A 17,560-nucleotide genomic window follows, 5' to 3' on the forward strand; every position below is an offset into this window, starting at 1 on the left:
CACAAATTGGACTTAAATCAGTGTTCTTGAGGTTGCCAGCTTCCATCTATGCACAACATACTAAGAGCAGTTTTGGAAATGATTTTATAGTAAGACAAACATAATCAAGCCCTTTGTTATCTTTAACAGCCTTTAATGACAACTCTTGCAGATTCAGTGTAAGAAACTTAATCGGTTTTCCTTCAGTGGTGTTAGTGACATGTTTATAAAATCCAGCTGTGAAAATTTATGTTTTAAATGGTAGGAAGAACAGTCTATCTTTAATCCCTTATTTCCAATGTATTGACATTGTTCATGCTGTGACTCTGTTCAGATATAGAATAAAAATACTTTACGTGTGTCTTTTTTCTTGTGTACTTGAATGTCAAAGTTGAAAGGAAAATCACATTCCAAGAACTGAATAAAAAAAACAGAGGTTGATTATTTTCATATTCTGTGCCTCACCTCCTCTTCCTTCTGTCTTCAGGTCAGGGGGCCAGATACAGTACACACCACTGGATCTGCTGATACACATGTAAGTCCAAAATATTTAAAACAAACAAATAATAAAAAAAAACAATTAAAAAAAATTCAACCAAACCCACAAACTCGAAACAAGCCCATTATCTAAAGAAAACAACTTTTTGCAGGCAGACTCTGGTGCGTTGACTATGTAATCTGTAGATGTTTCTAAATACTGATTTTCATGTTTAAAAATATTCCTTGAAACTTTCAAACAATCAGTGTAGGAAGCTCTGCTGAATGATACTGAAATCATCATAGATACTTGAGCAGGAAGAAGCTGTAAGGACTCTGAATGTTTCTCTCTTATATGGAGGAATAGTTCCAAATACAAGAAGATTAATCACAAGAGTCACTTTATATTAAAGTTTCTTTTGTGTGTAGTTTGCTTCTCAAAAATGAAATAGTGTGGTCCTAATTTTGTCCTTTAATTATATTCTATTAGAAGGAAAAATAAAGCAAAAGGTAAAAATAATTACCTAGTATTTTTTTTCCCCTACTGAAGAGACCTTTGCCTCCTCATGTAGTTGATATGTTGCTTGAATGCCTACCTATTTCTGAGCTAAAATGAAAACAAGCAGCAAGAGCCAAACAGAGCATTAATACCAGACAATTCATTCTGTGGTTTGGATTTTCTTCAAGATTTCAATTTGATTTTATATATGAAAAAGTCATTTACCGGTTGTTAAATTGCTTGTAAGATAATATTAAAATTGTAATAGTAGAAACTTTTCATAAAGAAGTAGATCCTTTTATTGATTTGCTTTGCTAGCTACAAATTGGAAAATTACTCTTAAATCTCTTGAATGTGTGTGTTTGTCCATGGAACTGGGACTTAAGTGCTTTGTGCCTTCATATAATAAATGCACTGTTATGTTTAATGGGAGTTTGCTTTCATACAGTGATTTGATTACTCAGCTAGAAGTTTGCTCTTTGCTTCCATCATTTGCTTTCCCCTTTTCAATATATTATGTTCTGTGTTTTGAAAGATGAAGACCTTCAAGTTTTGTATAGCTCTGTTACAGTCTGCATATAGTTGTTAATGATGTTATAATTGTCTACTGAAATGTAACTAGCAGGCATAAATTATTTCAATCCTATTAACTTTATATTACTCCAGCCACTTTGAAAGTGTTGTTTGTTTTGGGTTTTTTGTTGTGTTGGTTATTTCCCTGAGATGCTTTCTAAACTAAGGCAATTTTAGTGCCAGCACCCTTGTTACCTTACAGGTTCTTCCCTTATGTCACTGTAACTATTCAGGTGGCTGATCTGGAGGTATTCTGTAACATTACTGTGAGAGATGATTTCCTGATAACAGGATAAACCTTGGGAAGGAGTGTGGTATTTGTTTTGTCTGCATTGCTGTGCCATAGCAATATGCCCCATTTTGTCAAGGTTGTTTATTTCTTATACTGAGATATAAGCTGGATTTCAGACAACAGAAAACTGGATTTTATTAACTTAAAAAATATAGAGGTGCATGAAAAGCTCCTGGTAAACCTTTCTCAGCAGCTGATGTTGACAGTGTCATAAACCAGGTAACTCCACAGACAATGCTGCATTAATGTTAATTGATAGTTTTCCTTTTAATAGTGAAGTACGTAACATTTTTAAAAGAAATATGAGCTGTTTTGGTTATACACTTGGCACTTTAGGAGGTGTTTGTGATACTGAACAAGGACTATAAACTGAAGGTATTTCCAAGTGTTGTTTTTCACAATGCTTTTTCATGCATAAAAATTTTTGAGTGGGAAGCTGATCCTAGCAGTAAAACTTTTCACAAAGAAAATTATTCATAGAGGAAACTCCTTTTGCGGTTGGCACCTGACATTTTTTTAATAGGATGGTTAAGTTGTTCACCTTATTTGTCTTGATGTTTTATTAAATTGAGCTGATTATTTTTTTTAAGGAACTGCCATTTAAAAAGCAGCAGTTTTTAGTAAGCATCATTGTGCACTGTGTAACAGCATCCAAAATGTTTTGAATGTAAAGGCTAATAGCTTATGTTTTGCTCTTCTGGGGCTTTTTTCTTGTGTTACTTCTTTTTGGATTACTGTGTTAAGCTAGGAGTTTCCAGAAGAAGTTTATTTTCTATTTTCTCTTTTCCTTCCCTCCTTTCCTTCTCTGCCTCATTTGAACATGGTCTTCATCCTGTTGTCTTTCTTTTCTCAACACTTTACCATCTGTTAAGTACCTATCTAGAATCTTAAGAATATTAATTCCATACTCTTCAGAAATGGCTTTTACAGAGAGTCCATCCTTCGTCATGTTTTCAAGAAGGGAGGAATGGAAGTTAAATTTCCTAAACCAGAAAGAACCTAGGAGCTACATGTGAGGCCTTTTGTTTTATTTAACTTGGACTTGAAAACTTCAAGAACACATTTTCTTCTTCAAGCAAAAAGTTCTACACTTAACCTTGAAGTGTAACTGAAATTCATCATCGGTTTTGTTCTTCAGTTACACCTGTTCAACCTTGCACGTTTTTCTGGCCAAAAGAGTCAGAAAAGCTTTTGGAACTTTTCCACGCCCCTTTCCCCCGCTCCCCAAAATTGCAGTGATCAGAAAGGAACTGTAGTGCAGAATTCAATTTGTTTTTTTTGAAAAAAACACATAGGTTTAAATTTTGTGATTGTATTAGGTAATGGCACATTCAGGGAGAAGTACAGGCACCTATTGTTTTGCTTAGGTGAAGTCACTTCAGGTAGAAAGATTCTGGTCTAGAACAAGGCAGAGAATAACATTATTTTAACTGTTTAATGTTTGTTTTCTTACTGCTTTTGCAGCCTTTAATGGAAAGCAAACTTAAAGCATTCAGTATTGGCAAAATGAGTGCTGCCAAAAGGACTCTGAGCAAGAAGGAGCAAGAAGAATTAAAAAAGAAGGTAATGGTATACAATGAAAGTTCTGATTTGTATACAGAACTGAAAAAAAATTTGCTTTTAGATTACAACCAGCTTTACCACCAAATTTCTTTATTTTGATAGTTCCAGCTTTCTAAGAATGAAAGTGAATTATATTTTTTATGTCTTTGTATGTCTAATTTGTTCTTGGCATCCATGGCATTAAGACAGAGAGACTTGCTTCTGTCTCCCATGTGTGAAATCAAGTTCTCTGGCTTCCTGAAATACTGAAATACAATAATGCACTGGTTGTTGTATAGCTCAAAATTAAGATAGTCATCACGTTAGGTTTTATTTTGTTCTTTCCTCTCTACCATTGTATTTAAGTAGTACCTGTTGTCTCTGAAATTGTTCCAATAAGCATCCTTGTTATCCTGTAAAACATATTTTTGTCTAACAGCTTCTTCTGGGATTAATAAAAACAGTAACATTTGATACCGAATTTTAAGATACTCAGGAGCGTCTAGATTTCAATAAATCTGTAGCTTATAATTGGTAAGGTGGAGGTTTTGAAAACTGTGGACATTGAACTTTACACACGTAACTCTTACCATATTTCAGTGGGGTATTTCCTGCTAGGCTGTTGGAAATAGTAGCCTAAACAAACATGGTAGTGCTAACTTTAGTGTCTCGCTCAACTTTATTAAGTCATTGAATTAACTTATCTGGGAAATACTTAAAGATGATCCTGTCGTTTGTCTCCTTCAGTCACGTGTTGATTGTAATGGGTAAGATGGAATACATGCTGTTCTTTGATAAGTGGGTCGGTAGAGCTCCAGTCTCATAGTCCTGATCTTTCATGTAATCTCTTCTGACTGGCATCTTTTGAACATTAAATTGCCATATAAACTCTTGTAAAATGAACAGTCATATTTGAGCATACAGGCCTTACTTGCTTTGATATTTATGTGCTGTGTTCTTCCCACATTTCTCAGAAATTTGAATTCTGTCTAAAACTGCAGTTTGTAGCATGAACTCTAGAAAATAAAAGCAGTGTCACACAGCTAATTTAAGAATAGCTGTCAAGTGAAGATTTTTCTCTAATGATAGTAAATAGATCAACATTTGCTATGTAGGAGGATGAGAAGGCTGCTGCAGAAATTTATGAAGAATTCCTTGCTGCCTTTGAAGGAAGTGATGGTAATAAAGTGAAAACATTTGTACGAGGAGGCATCGTTAATGCATCTAAAGGTATAACTAATCTTTTTTTTGGTGGTGGTGGGTCATTTCACTTTGAGTAAAGATTAAGACTAGCTTTGAATTGCAGTGTAGAATTAATATGTTGCATTAGAAGCAGCAAAAGAAACTTTATGCTATAATCTTTAAGCTAAAAAATACTTTTTAAGCTAAAAACTTTATGCATTGACTCATTCATTAGGTAGGTAGTTGTGCGATTTGTCTTTTAAACTCCAGAGGAAAAGATGCTTTAGGTATTTCGAAACAATCTTTGTTGTTTTTCTTCATATTAAAAGATGTTAACATTTTTAAATGAAATACTGTATTGAATTGAATGAGCAAGACTAGAGAACAGCATCCTTTCTAATGAACAGTGTTGTGCAGCATTAGTTAATATGATTTTTTTAAAATTTGTCTTTAATTTCAGAGGAGCATGAAACAGATGAGAAACGAGGTAAAATCTATAAGCCTTCATCACGATTTTCAGATCAAAAAAACCAGCCAAGCCAGCCATCTAATGAGAAGCCTCCATCCCTCTTAATGATAGAAACCAAAAAGCCTGTAAGTTTCTTAATTGAATATTAACCCCATACTTGAAGTATTTAGAAGTGGTTAGGAAAATGTCTGTGTGATCGTGCAGAGTAGTTTTATCTGTATTGATCACATATTAAGGTGGAAATTTTTGTTTCATATCAAATAACAAGATCATAAAATGCAGAGATCCAGTAAGTGCTGTATCCAGCATGATATACCTAGTACTGCACTTGGATTTGGCAGATATTTGTTTTTACTGTGTTGCTAATTGAGAGAGACTTCTCACAAGTACAGATTGAGCGACTGTTCCAAAGTGACACTATCTCCAATCCTAAGAATTTGTGAAGTTTTAGAAGCAATTCTTCTTGCTGCCATGTGTTTTTTAGGTTTTCATAACTTAAAAGAAGAATTAAAATTGACCTTTGCATTGATCCGTGTTTTTCTTGGTGAGGGTTTTTGAATTATTTTTGTGCTGATTTTTGAGAAGTCTCTGTAGCTCTTTGCATTGTACCAAAGAAGCTGTAGAAATTACACAATTTTGAAGCTGAATACCTTGTTTTTAAATTATTTTGACTTCTCTATGGTTTGATACTTTAATGTTCTTAAACTGAGATTTCATCATAAAAAGTAATGGAAGTATGATCAAACTTAGTCTTCAAGTTGATTGATAGTTACATGTGATTATTGTTACAACTGTATGCATGTAATGTGTAATCTTGGATGTCTTTTAATAGAGCTTACTAGAATTTTTAAGTGAAACATACACGATACTGCCTCTTAGAGTGGGAAATAAGATCTAATGTGGTAATTGTGGGTAAATCCATCCTAGTCTTCCTCCAGCTTTAAGCAAAACTCAGATTTAGACTAGTGGGGAAATACTGGATGGCAGTTTTGCTTATCATTGTGTGTAAAACTTTACAGTTACATAAATGAATTCTAGCATTTTTTTATTGTGCTGAGCTCTGTTCTATCATATGCAAGTATTTGTATTGTAAGAATATTACTGCTTTTCAAATTTGTCATAAATACGTAGAAGTAATGCAATCAGTTTACTCACTTGCCCTGTCCAATGGTGATTGAAGATAATGAGGTAAAAATGGTTTTATTTATTTGGCAGACCATCCCCAAAAACAAAAACAAACAAACAACTTTGCCTGGGGTGAGTAGGAAGTCCAGTTTTTCCAAAGCTGTAGTGTGTAACACAATAAATATTTTGTATGTCTGCCTATCGGAAACGTTTTCATTTAAATTTGGTTTTATAAAAGCAATGTTATTGAAGATTAAGAGTTCACATTAGTTAGTAAAGGTGCATATGTTACAGTAAAAAAAAATAACAATATCCATATTCTTTGTCATTCCAGAGTGTTTTTTTGGAGGACCTTCAGCTCTTTAGAGTAACTGTTCCTTCAGACCTGTATTTATATCTGAAAGGAAACGAGAAAGGAAATTGCATTCACATAGAATGTTTGTCTGGATAAAATAGCTGAAAAAATATATGTAAAATAATTTACATATATATGTACACACGTCAGTTAAATTAGTACATGAAGGTTTGCTAGGGCTGTAGTCAGCTTGTAAGTGGAACAAACTGACAAAATACATCACAGATAGTTGAAATTTGTATGTTGTAGAGAGAGTGATCACACATGCTGCATTGTAAGGAGAAGTAACAAAGTTTAGTTTAAGCTCTTATTGTGGGTTTTTTTCTAGCTTTGTGTTTGATAGTGCTCAGTCTTAATGTTTTCAAGTCTGGGTTTTTTTTTCATTTTGGTTTTGTTTGATTTTTTTTTTTTTTTTCTCCTGTAGTTGACTTGTTTTGAAAGCTGTGGGTAAAATATGCATGGAAATTATCTAAAATTTTGTTATATACATTTTATTTTATTTTATTTTTGTTTCGTCTTCTGAAATGTTGGCTGATATATCTTTAATTTCAGCCTTTGAAGAAAGGAGAGAAGGAGAAGAAAAAGAGTAATTTGGAACTTTTTAAAGAAGAATTGAAGCAGTAAGTTTGACTAGTTTTTACTGTAAATAAAGGAGATGGAACGTTTTAACCTTGTTTTTATAGTCAATATTTAGGATCATTCTTGCTGAGCTGTTTCCCAGAGTAGGTTTTTTTGTTTTTCCCCAAATGTTTGTGAAGTGGTATGACTCCTTAAACAGAGTGCAAGCCCGTGATGTTAGATGCTGGGTATAGGTGTCTGATTTGTGTGGATAACCAGTTGCCATCTGATTAGTTCTCTGGTGTTCCTTGAGACTTCTGCCCTTTCTTATGCTGATTTGTGATAGGAAGTGTTTATTGCTGTTGCTGAAGAGGACTTCTGTTTTGAAATCTAGCATGGACCAGAAGCTACAGAATCATCAAAAAACAAACCAGAAAAGCCCAGTATGCTGCCTTAAATCTTTTTTGAAATGAGTGGATTTCTTTGCATGTCAGAGATGTTTGTGATCTTTGAAACAGTTTGGTACTGCCTTCCTAAGCAGAAGAATATGCAGAGCAATTAACTAAAAAAATTACATATAAATGTATGAAGTATTTTAGAGATCCCAGGAAGTGACTGGCTGACTGTGTTTCCAAAGCTACCAAAAATGATTTTTGGATCAGTTAGGTGTGAAAAGAAGCTTTGATGAGTGAATCAATCGGCCATCCACCTAGGTAAAAAATTGAAAGCCAGGTTTGTTTCTTTGACAGCTGCTGTCAATATATTATTCACAAGTGGAACCTGAGATGCAGTTCCATTGTAAATTAGCAAGTGTGAGCTTGTAAATGAGAACACTTGTTAATGTCATCTCATGCATTATTAAAGTTAGTGAAGATATAGCAAGACAAGTAGGTGCTGTAATGGGTGAGGATGTTCAGGTTTTTGGTGTTGACCTTTCTCTCAGTGGTGGTGTAACAATGGTTGGTAGCAATTTGAAATGTGTTCCAGACTGAAGAAGACTAAGAAATTTTGTCAGTGTCTCTCAAACTGTATCTAGCTTTTGTATTAGTGCCGGAATAAGACTTGTAATTCAAGTTCAGAGATGTACTTCAGCTTGCATAGTTCTAAAACCAAACAGAATAATGCTTCAAGAAGCAGATACTTTCACATTTGAATGTGTCTTACAACAGAAAGAGCAGCACATGAGTTGAGTGTAACTAAGTCATGTATATTTGCCCTAATGTTAGAGATGGAAAACACAATAATCTGTATGCATTAGAAAACAGTAGGCACTGCATTATAGATCCATAAAAAAGAAAGCCAGCCAGATGCAGGGTTGTATCAACAACGGCATCACCAGCAAAGCTAAAGAAATCTTCAGCCCACTCTACTCAGTGCTTGTCAGGCCATACCCGGAACAGTGTGTTCAGTTCTGGTCCCCACTATACAAAAAAGATGTGGACAGGCTGGAGAGGGTCCAGAGAAGGGCCACAGAGATGACCAAAGGACAGGAAAGACTGCTGTACGAGAGAACTGTTTTTTTTTCAGCCTGGAGAAAAGAGTCATAGAATAGTTAAGATTGGAAGGAACCTTTAAAGATCATTGGGTTTCAACCTCCATGCTATGAGCAGGGACACCTCATACTAGACCAGGCTGTACAAAGCCTCCTCCAACCTGGCCTTAAACATCTCTAGAAAGGAGGATTCCACAACCTCCGTAGGCAACCTGTTCCAGTGCCTTACTACCCTCATGGTGAAGACTTTCTTCCTGATGTCTAACCTAAATATCCCCCCTTTCAGGTTAAAACCATTACCCTTTGTCCTCTCAGTGTCCTCTTCTGGTGAAAAGCCTCTCTCCAGCTTTCCTGTAGCCCTTTAATGTACTGGAAGGCCTCTATAAGGTCTCCCTGGAGCCTTCTCTTCCCCAGACTGAACACCCCAACTCTCTCAGCCTGTCTTCATAGCAGAGGTGCTCCAGCCCTTTTGATCATCTTTATGGCCCTTCTCTGGACCCTCTCCAACAGCTCCATATCTTTGTTGTGCTGAGGGGTCCAGAGCTGTACACAGTATTCCAGATGTGGTCTCACCAGAACAGAGGGGCAGAATCACTTCTCTGGCCCTGCTGGCCACACTTCTTTTGATGCAGCCCAGGATGCAGTTGCTCTTTGGGCTCCAGCGCACACTGGTGGCTCATGTCGAGCTTCTCTTCTGCTACCACCCCCAAGTCCTTCTCCTTAGGACTGCTCTCCAGCCATTCTCCCCCCAGTCTGTATTTATGCCTGGGTTTGTGCCAACCCGGGTGCAGGACCTTGAACTTGGCCTTGTTGAACTTCATGAGATTGGCATTGGCTCACCTCTCCAGCCTGTCAGGGTCCCTCTGGATGGCATCCCTTCCCTCTAGGGTGTCAGCTACTCCACACAGCTTGGTATGGTCAACAGACTTGCTGAGGATACTCTCAATCCCACTATCCGTGTCTCCAACAAAGATGTTAAAGAGCACTGGTCCCAACACTGACCCCTGAGGAACACCACTTGTCACCTGCCTCCACTGGGACACTGAGCCATTGACCACAACTCTCTAGGTGCAGCCATCCAGCCAATCACTTATCCACCGAGTGATCCATCTGTCAAATCCATGTCTTGGCAGTTTGGAGACCAGGATGTTGTGTGGGACAGTGTCAAATGCCTTGCACAAAACCAGGTAGATGAAGGCTTTGAAAGACCTTATTGCTATGTTCCAGTACTTACAGGGTGGACACTGAGAAGATGGAGACTCCCTTTTGACAAGGAATCAAATGGAAAAGATGAGGGCTAATGAGTGCAGGTTACTCTTGGGGAGATCCAGAAGAAAATTTTTCACTATATGAACAATCAAACGCTGGAATAATCTTCCCAGGGAAGTGGTGGGTTCCTCAGCACTGGACACTTCCAAGACTCAACTCAACAGGGTGCTGGTCACATCATCTAAATACTGTTCCATCCTAGGAAGGTTGGACTAGATGATCCTAGAAGTTGCTTCCAACCTGGTGTTCTATGATTCTGTGAAATGGCTCTTGTGATTGGGGTCTGAGCATCACCTGCTGTCTGCTCATCTGATGTAAACAAATTGAATTGACAGCCTTGTATTCCTGTTGCACAGTATATTTGTACAAGGATTTAAGGCCAAACTACAAAGAACAGAACAGTTATTTGTGTGAGCACTATTCTCAGAGGTGTAAACTGAAACAAGCTCCTGTATGTTCTGGAAATGGTCATATGGGGTGTCTGTCACCCTAAAAGTTGACAGTCTACATGAATAAGGCTTAGAAAAGGTAGGAGGAGAAATACACCTTGGAGTTTTGTGCATCTTGAAGAGTCATCTAAATGGCCAGTAGATCTCTGGCAGCTGGAATTTGGGTCACTTTTTTGGAGCCCAGTTCTTAATTCTGAACTTGTAATCCACATTGCAAACCAAGTGGATTTCTGTTTCTGATTAAAACACAGTATGAATGAGAAGGAATGTAGCTGGAATAATTCTGGTAGATACATTCCAGTTGATTAAACAGAAATTTGAACATACCGGCAATTTGAAATTTTTAGCAAGCCCATTGTTTAATATTAAAAAATCTCGTATTTCCGAAGTTAATTGAAAATTTGAGATTAAAAACCTCAAAAAGGTATTGCTACTTATGTTAAACTTGTTTTGTAGAATACAAGAGGAACGTGATGAAAGACATAAAACAAAAGGTAGATTGAGTCGTTTTGAACCACCTCAGTCAGATTCAGATGGCCAACGTCGTTCAAGTAAGTAGATGTTATTTTTTATGTTTGCTCGGGCTACAGCATTTGTAGATTGAATTATATATTTTTTTCTTGTATTTGTTCAGTGGACGCTCCTTCAAGAAGAAACAGATCATCTGGTGGTAATATAGATTCTTTTCTCATTCAATATAATGTTGTCACTTAGAGGCATGGCAAGGATTATGACCTCTTTTTTCTGTTTTTTTTCCTCCATCATTGTAGTACTGGATGATTATGCACCAGGGTCACATGATGTTGGAGATCCAAGCACAACAAATTTGTATCTTGGGAACATTAATCCTCAAGTAAGTTTAGAGCCAAGGAACAAAGTGCAGTGTTGGCATATTTGGGCCCTGCTGAATTTTTTAAGTGACAATTTCCCCTCTATTTTAAACCATACACATATGTACAGACCAGGTACAGTCGGTGATTAGAAGCTGTATTCATTTAAATAAATACTCTGTATCTCATGCTGCCAAACTTAATGTTTAGACTGTATTGAGACAATAATATGAATGAGCATCTCAGGAATACAGTAACAAGATACTAATTTTTACCTTTTACAATGTAGATGAATGAAGAGATGTTATGTCAGGAATTTGGACGCTTTGGACCATTAGCAAGTGTTAAAATTATGTGGCCAAGAACTGATGAAGAAAGAGCAAGAGAAAGAAACTGTGGCTTTGTTGCCTTTATGAACAGGAGAGATGCTGAAAGAGCATTAAAGAATTTAAATGGTAAGCAGATTTCTCAGTTTGGATTGTAACTATCTTTGTAGGAATATTGAGGAGTAATTATAAGCATATCTTCAAGTTGTTTTGTCTGAGTAGTGATAGATATGCTGGAACTCCAGTAGATAACACCCTGGCAGGGATTTTAGTTTACACTGGCAGCTGAATGTCATCAAACTATAGCCTATACAAGGGCTGAGAATACACATGGCTTTGCTGTGATAAAGGTGTAACATTTGTGACTGTTTTGAAGATGCTAGCGGGAGGTAGTGTTTGACTGTGGTAAAGGTGTAACATTTGTGACTGTTTTGAAGATGCTAGCGGGAGGTAGTGTTTGAGAATCAGGAATCTATTACTTGTAGTTTACCAGCAATTTTTTTGTGAATAAGTTTAACTAGTGCAAAGGATATATAATCAATAATTGGTGATTTAAGTATTAGATTCTTCTGAATAACGACTACATTCCTGATACTGAGGAGGTAACTTTATTACACCAGACATTCAATTTTGCATTTGAACTAGCTTGTCTATCTTTTATTTGAAAAACTGAAAGAAACTATCTTAGGTGATGAAAAAAACCTATATCCTTGCTGTCTAGGAAGAGCCTGAGAATAAAATCAGCATGCTTGGCAAAAAGAATAGAAAATTAAAGGTTGCCCTTGCATAGCTTACTTGAAATGGTCCTTTGCTTGGACCATTAATAAGTAGGCTTGCAGTAAGTATGTAGCTGGTCTAATTGGCTATTACATTTTGTTTTGAACAGCATAATTTGAAATTTTTTTGTTACAAAACATTGTGAAGAATTGAAATATAGAAATAATATGATTTAAAAGTTACTCTGTTCATTGTGATGTGCTGAATATCAAACGTTGAAAATTTTTTTTTCTCCTCAACAATTCAAGTAATTGTGTACTGTAGTCTTCTGAAAAATGTATATTGGGGGAAGACAAAATGGTTAATTAATTGTTTCATGTAACAGGCTTTCATTTGCACATAATGTGATACACTAAGCAACAATGTAAGCAATAAGTAAACCAGGGTAGGCAGACCTATGTGCTGCACTGGCATAGAGACATCTTGAGTGATGCCAAAGCAGTTTATAACAGAATGGTGTTTTTGTTTTGTTTTCTGTTACTTTCACATTTTCAGGCAAGATGATAATGTCGTTTGAAATGAAGCTAGGCTGGGGCAAAGCTGTACCTATACCACCACATCCAATATACATCCCGCCTTCCATGATGGAGCATACCCTTCCACCTCCTCCATCAGGACTGCCTTTTAATGCCCAGCCTAGGGAGAGACTGAAGAATCCTAATGCTCCAATGTTACCACCACCGAAAAACAAGGAAGATTTTGAGAAGGTAACTTACAGCACCCTGGGCCATATCTCATTGTTAAATGCTACATCTGTGCCAGTATTTCAGTGGCTTCATAGATTTGGAATGTTCAGGCTGACTTTGGTAGCACTTAGTGTACAAACTCACTGGCTCCCTGCTGTAGCCCAAGGGAACCTCCTTAATTCCTGAAGCTCTATTTCATGTCTGTGTTAGGGTACAGTCTATTGGGTCTTGATTTATTTTAGTGCTGCTTTTTATCTCGCTATTGTTTTTCCCCCTCCAGGCTCCCTGGATTTTTTTCTCCTACGTCCCCCCCTTTTGCTGGCTGCCAAATTGCAGTATCTAAATTGTTTTCTGTAGAGAAAATACTACATTTTAATTTGGGTAGCATTATTTTTACACTAGGGGAGTTGATGTATTTTGTGTAGAAGGTAATTAATCTGGACATTCAGTAAGTATTTTATGGAAATTATGGAGTCAGTTTTCAAACTTTTTTTCTGGAATATTAGCTGATTAAAAGGGTAAGTATCTTGTAATCACAAACGAACTTGATTTACATTTGTAAGAATTTGTTGATTTCTTTGAATGACACTTAAATGTTAGGACTATTATTTGTAAGACTTGGGAATAAAGTAATACCAACTTTGATCCAAGTCAAATAGTTTAGAATCTTTTCATAAATTTAAAAACTCCTTTCTTAATTATATTCAGCGTAGTACCTATTTAGTGTACATCAATGTACATTCTGACAGGAATGTTCTGATACTTTGCAATTAGTGAACCTTTATGGTTCACTGACACAACCATTTGCATTTTGTGTAATTGCTTAGTTATAACTTCACAGCAGAGATTGCCTGCAAAACTTGTGATAGTTGTGTAGTATTTTCATTGCATATGTATATTTTTGCTTGTTACTTGTTAACAATACTCACATATTCTATGTTTATTATCTGATGTGACTTCATATACAGACTCTGTCGCAAGCCATAGTCAAAGTGGTTATCCCAACAGAAAGGTACATGTTTTTCTTTATTATTACTGATCTAAATATAGAAAATTTCCCCTTCGGAATTTTAAAGAAAAATGGTGATGCTGAGGAAAAGGTAATGGCTTGACTGAGCAATGGTTCTTTCATCAAACTTGAGAGAAATGTATGTGTTTTACAGTCTTTATTATCCTTATCTTAATAACTCTTTTTAATGAGGATGGACTTAAGTAATTATCTTTTGCATTGAATCTGAGCACTAGAAGTAGTTGCAGGGCAATTTTGTGAGTGAACCCTGGGATGAAATGGCTTGTCTTAGAGGTGCCGTTTAAGTCCTGACATAGATGTCTGAGTATTTCTTAGCTGGGATGCAGCTGTCTCCAGTGTAGTGTTTTTTGTTTCCTTTTTTTGTTTTTGTTTTAATTGGGCAACTGATTCAGTTGAAAACCAGCTTTTATTTCTGTGGGTTTGTTTTGTTTTGTTTTGTTTTTATGTGCAACAGGTAATAATTTTGGTCATTGAAAAAGGTAGTTCTGTATTGCAAGGGTATTTTTACATTTTGGTCCCCATCAGTGCTCCTACCTTCACAGTAGTCTAGGTAAACTCTTGCTCAGTTAAGCTAAAACCTTTTCCCAAACACAGGAACACAACACTGTTTTAAAACTAAATAAGCACAAAAGATTACCAAATTCTCTTTGACATTGGCCTTGGTGAGCAACACCAGCTGAACTGTCTGCGGCAGCGGGGGACCAGGAAAACATCATGGGATGGATTGGGAAAGTATACAGTTTTTGACCAGACATTGGTACGATCGGCTCCAATAACTGTGGTTTTTATTATAACTGAAAAACTTTTTTTTGTTGGCCAACTTAAGCTAAGTGAAAATTTAAATTAATACACTTAAAGCTATCATCTTTTTTTACTACACTGTTTTAATTGTCACAAAGTCCTTTTTTTCTTTTTTTTCGCGTGTGTGGGGAGGGACAAAAGAGATTTTTAAAGCTAGTTACAGTAGAGTATGAACATACTTCTCATTAGATGCTCAAATGCACTAATATTTTTTATGAAATTTTAGGACAGTACAATTTTTGTACTGACATGAATAGTCAGGGTGACCAGGAGGCATCATGATTGGAGAAACATTGAGTAGTAGAGCAAGGACTTGGAAAACTGTACAGTGCTTAAGAGTAATTAGCTTTCAGAGAAAAATGTTTCCATTTTATTTACTGTAGCATTTTGAAAGGTCCTATGATAAGAAAAGCTCCTGTTAATTGAATTGTATTTGAAAATACTTTCTTTTTTTGTTCCTGTTGACATTTAAAGCTGCTAATTTCAACTGCTAAGACTATTATACACTGCATTGCATCATGCAGAAATTTCAACTGCAGTGGCATAATACATCTAATTATTCTCTCTTGTTTGAAAATTTTCAATACTGGTTTTTAATATCTCTTGCATCTTGGTATTTACTAAACTGAAAATATTGAATATACATAATTAAGTTTTTTTCTGAGAAATTCACTTTCAAGTAGTCATTTCTTATATAACAGAATGCATTAACAGCCTCTTTCAGATACAGAATATACAGAAGCTTTTTTTAATGCATCTGAGGTCTTTCCAAAGCAGATGTCCTTGTTCAAGCATAAGCTGCTCTTATGCAACTTTATTGTACTTGATGAAAGAAAAATCAGATGAAAAGCAATGGTGTTGTTCTGCAGGAAGACAGAAATGGTTGCATTGAACTTGCCTTAAAATAAACTCACGGCCTAATAGCTCAGAGGCTTGATAGCTAATTGTACATTTTTTGTTACTGATGTTTTCAAATACAGTTCATATAACAAGATCAGTCTTGCTATTTAGACTTTCAGAATACTACTTTAAATAAAATGGCAACAAAATTACTAAGACTGTGTCCTCTTTACAACATTTCTGGGATAATAAAAACGCAAATGGACAGGAAAATTGAGCTGTAGGTAGCTGTTTGGGTTTTTTATGTAATATCTGAAGCAAAAGTAGATTTAATGCTAGCTGGTATAAAACAGAGCATTTGCTAAGTTTGCACATGGCAGAAGCAGGTTTTCTATTTCTAAGCTGAATTTTTTTTCATCTAGTGTATTATATCTGTGGCAAAACTTTGAATACACGTGGTAGAAAATAAGCACCTCATTACTAAGAAGTAATGGAAAATTCTGCAGCTTTTCACTGTAACAATTTATGAATTCTAAGAATTCTGAAAATTGCTAAAAGGAAATCTAATGAAATACGTGTAAAGAACCAATACCCATTTGTTACATCTAAGAAAATAAAAAAAGTAAAAATCTGTATTTTTTTTTTGTTTGCATCACATTCAGAGCACATGTGCTGTGAAGCTTTTGATATATGTAGATAATCTATATTTGAAAATTCAACATCCTGTTACCAAAAAATCCCAGAAGTTTGAAAACTGAAGGTTTCTATTCCTTATAAAGCTTGTATGTCCCATCTCCTGGTAGCATGTTTATAAGTGGCTCTGCATTTTCAGATGTGGATTGAGAAATGTGCACTTCACATCTACTTCTTGTCTCAGCATGTAGTGCCAAACGAAATAAATACAGATATTTCAACATTTTTTTTTTAAATTGTGATTTGGTTCACTTGGGTATATGAGGGAGGAAATATTTGATGGTCTGACGTGAAATGATGCACAGTTTTGTTCTATGTGACAAATTGAGTTTTGCTCAAAAAGAGATCTAAATTTTGTATATCCATTGCCCTGTTTGGCATCAAGAAGGCTATTTCCTTTTCTTTTCATACTTGAATAGTTTGAAAGCTGAATGTGATTTCTATTGAATATTCTAAAGTGTATGTGTTTACTTTTGAGCATAATGTTCAGCTGCTTGTTCTTCTGTAGAGCTTTATCTAGCGCTTTCATCTTAGTTCTGAGCAATTTAGATGAGGGCTTAGTTTTGGATAGTTACTTGTACTTTGGTGTTCAGTTGCCCATTTTTATGCATAAAGACTATTAAGCTACTTATTAAGCAAGAGATGGTTGTAGGCTTAGCCTAATGGAAATTCAGGAAAGAGGTCTCTTAAATTCTTACTCCACCACTCTTAGGCATGTTTGTATTTTAGAATGCCAGTGTCTATGATGCAAGGCTATAGTATGTTCCATGTTACCTTATCTTGTATATGATTTTCTTAACAATACAGCAAAATAATCTCCTGCACAGTTGTAGTATCTTAGGTGGAGTGTAGAATTATATAGTGTTAGGTCTGAATCAATTTTTCTTTAACTGTGTTGTTGTTGTAGGAATTTGCTCGCTTTGATACATCGAATGATAGAGTTTGTGGTACGGGAAGGGCCCATGTTTGAAGCCATGATCATGAACCGAGAAATCAACAATCCAATGTTCAGGTGCTTATTACTTTGTTTCAGTTGGAAATGGCACTAACTGTTTTCACAGTTGCTAGTATTTTGAATTTCTGAAATACTAAGAGGGGTTGTTTTTACTACGTCTAGCTATATGTGCAGATTTAAGTCTTAGAAATTGTACAAATGCTTATGCCATCTTTTTCTAAAGAAGAATGTACTTCTATTCCAGTTGATACTAATATGTACATATAAATAAAACACTACGTACAAACTAAAAAATACATTTGTACCTATATAAAACAAATAGTAAAAAAAAAAAAAAAGTTACATTTAATGCCTACTTTTC

At 35.7% G+C, this 17,560-nt stretch overlaps 1 protein-coding gene across 3 annotated transcripts in view; it reads left to right on the plus strand.

Moving 5' to 3' along the window:
* Nucleotides 1-17,560, plus strand: part of U2SURP (U2 snRNP associated SURP domain containing) — a 44,811-nt gene that overhangs the window by 6,219 nt on the left and 21,032 nt on the right. The window contains exons 2-14 of one of the 3 annotated variants that reach the window (XM_051626357.1): nt 467-514; nt 3,285-3,383; nt 4,478-4,592; nt 5,005-5,138; nt 6,229-6,270; nt 7,046-7,113; nt 10,718-10,812; nt 10,896-10,931; nt 11,032-11,114; nt 11,381-11,546; nt 12,690-12,901; nt 13,849-13,892; nt 17,152-17,256. In XM_051626357.1, coding sequence (XP_051482317.1) covers nt 467-514; nt 3,285-3,383; nt 4,478-4,592; nt 5,005-5,138; nt 6,229-6,270; nt 7,046-7,113; nt 10,718-10,812; nt 10,896-10,931; nt 11,032-11,114; nt 11,381-11,546; nt 12,690-12,901; nt 13,849-13,892; nt 17,152-17,256 — 1,247 coding nt within the window. Of the gene's footprint in view, nt 1-466; nt 515-3,284; nt 3,384-4,477; nt 4,593-5,004; nt 5,139-6,228; nt 6,271-7,045; nt 7,114-10,717; nt 10,813-10,895; nt 10,932-11,031; nt 11,115-11,380; nt 11,547-12,689; nt 12,902-13,848; nt 13,893-17,151; nt 17,257-17,560 lie in introns of those variants that run through there. The other 2 variants (XM_051626358.1, XM_051626359.1) reach the window with 2 other exon arrangements.

This window comes from Apus apus, chromosome 8 (assembly GCF_020740795.1).
Source record: "Apus apus isolate bApuApu2 chromosome 8, bApuApu2.pri.cur, whole genome shotgun sequence".
Lineage (NCBI taxonomy): Eukaryota > Metazoa > Chordata > Aves > Apodiformes > Apodidae > Apus > Apus apus.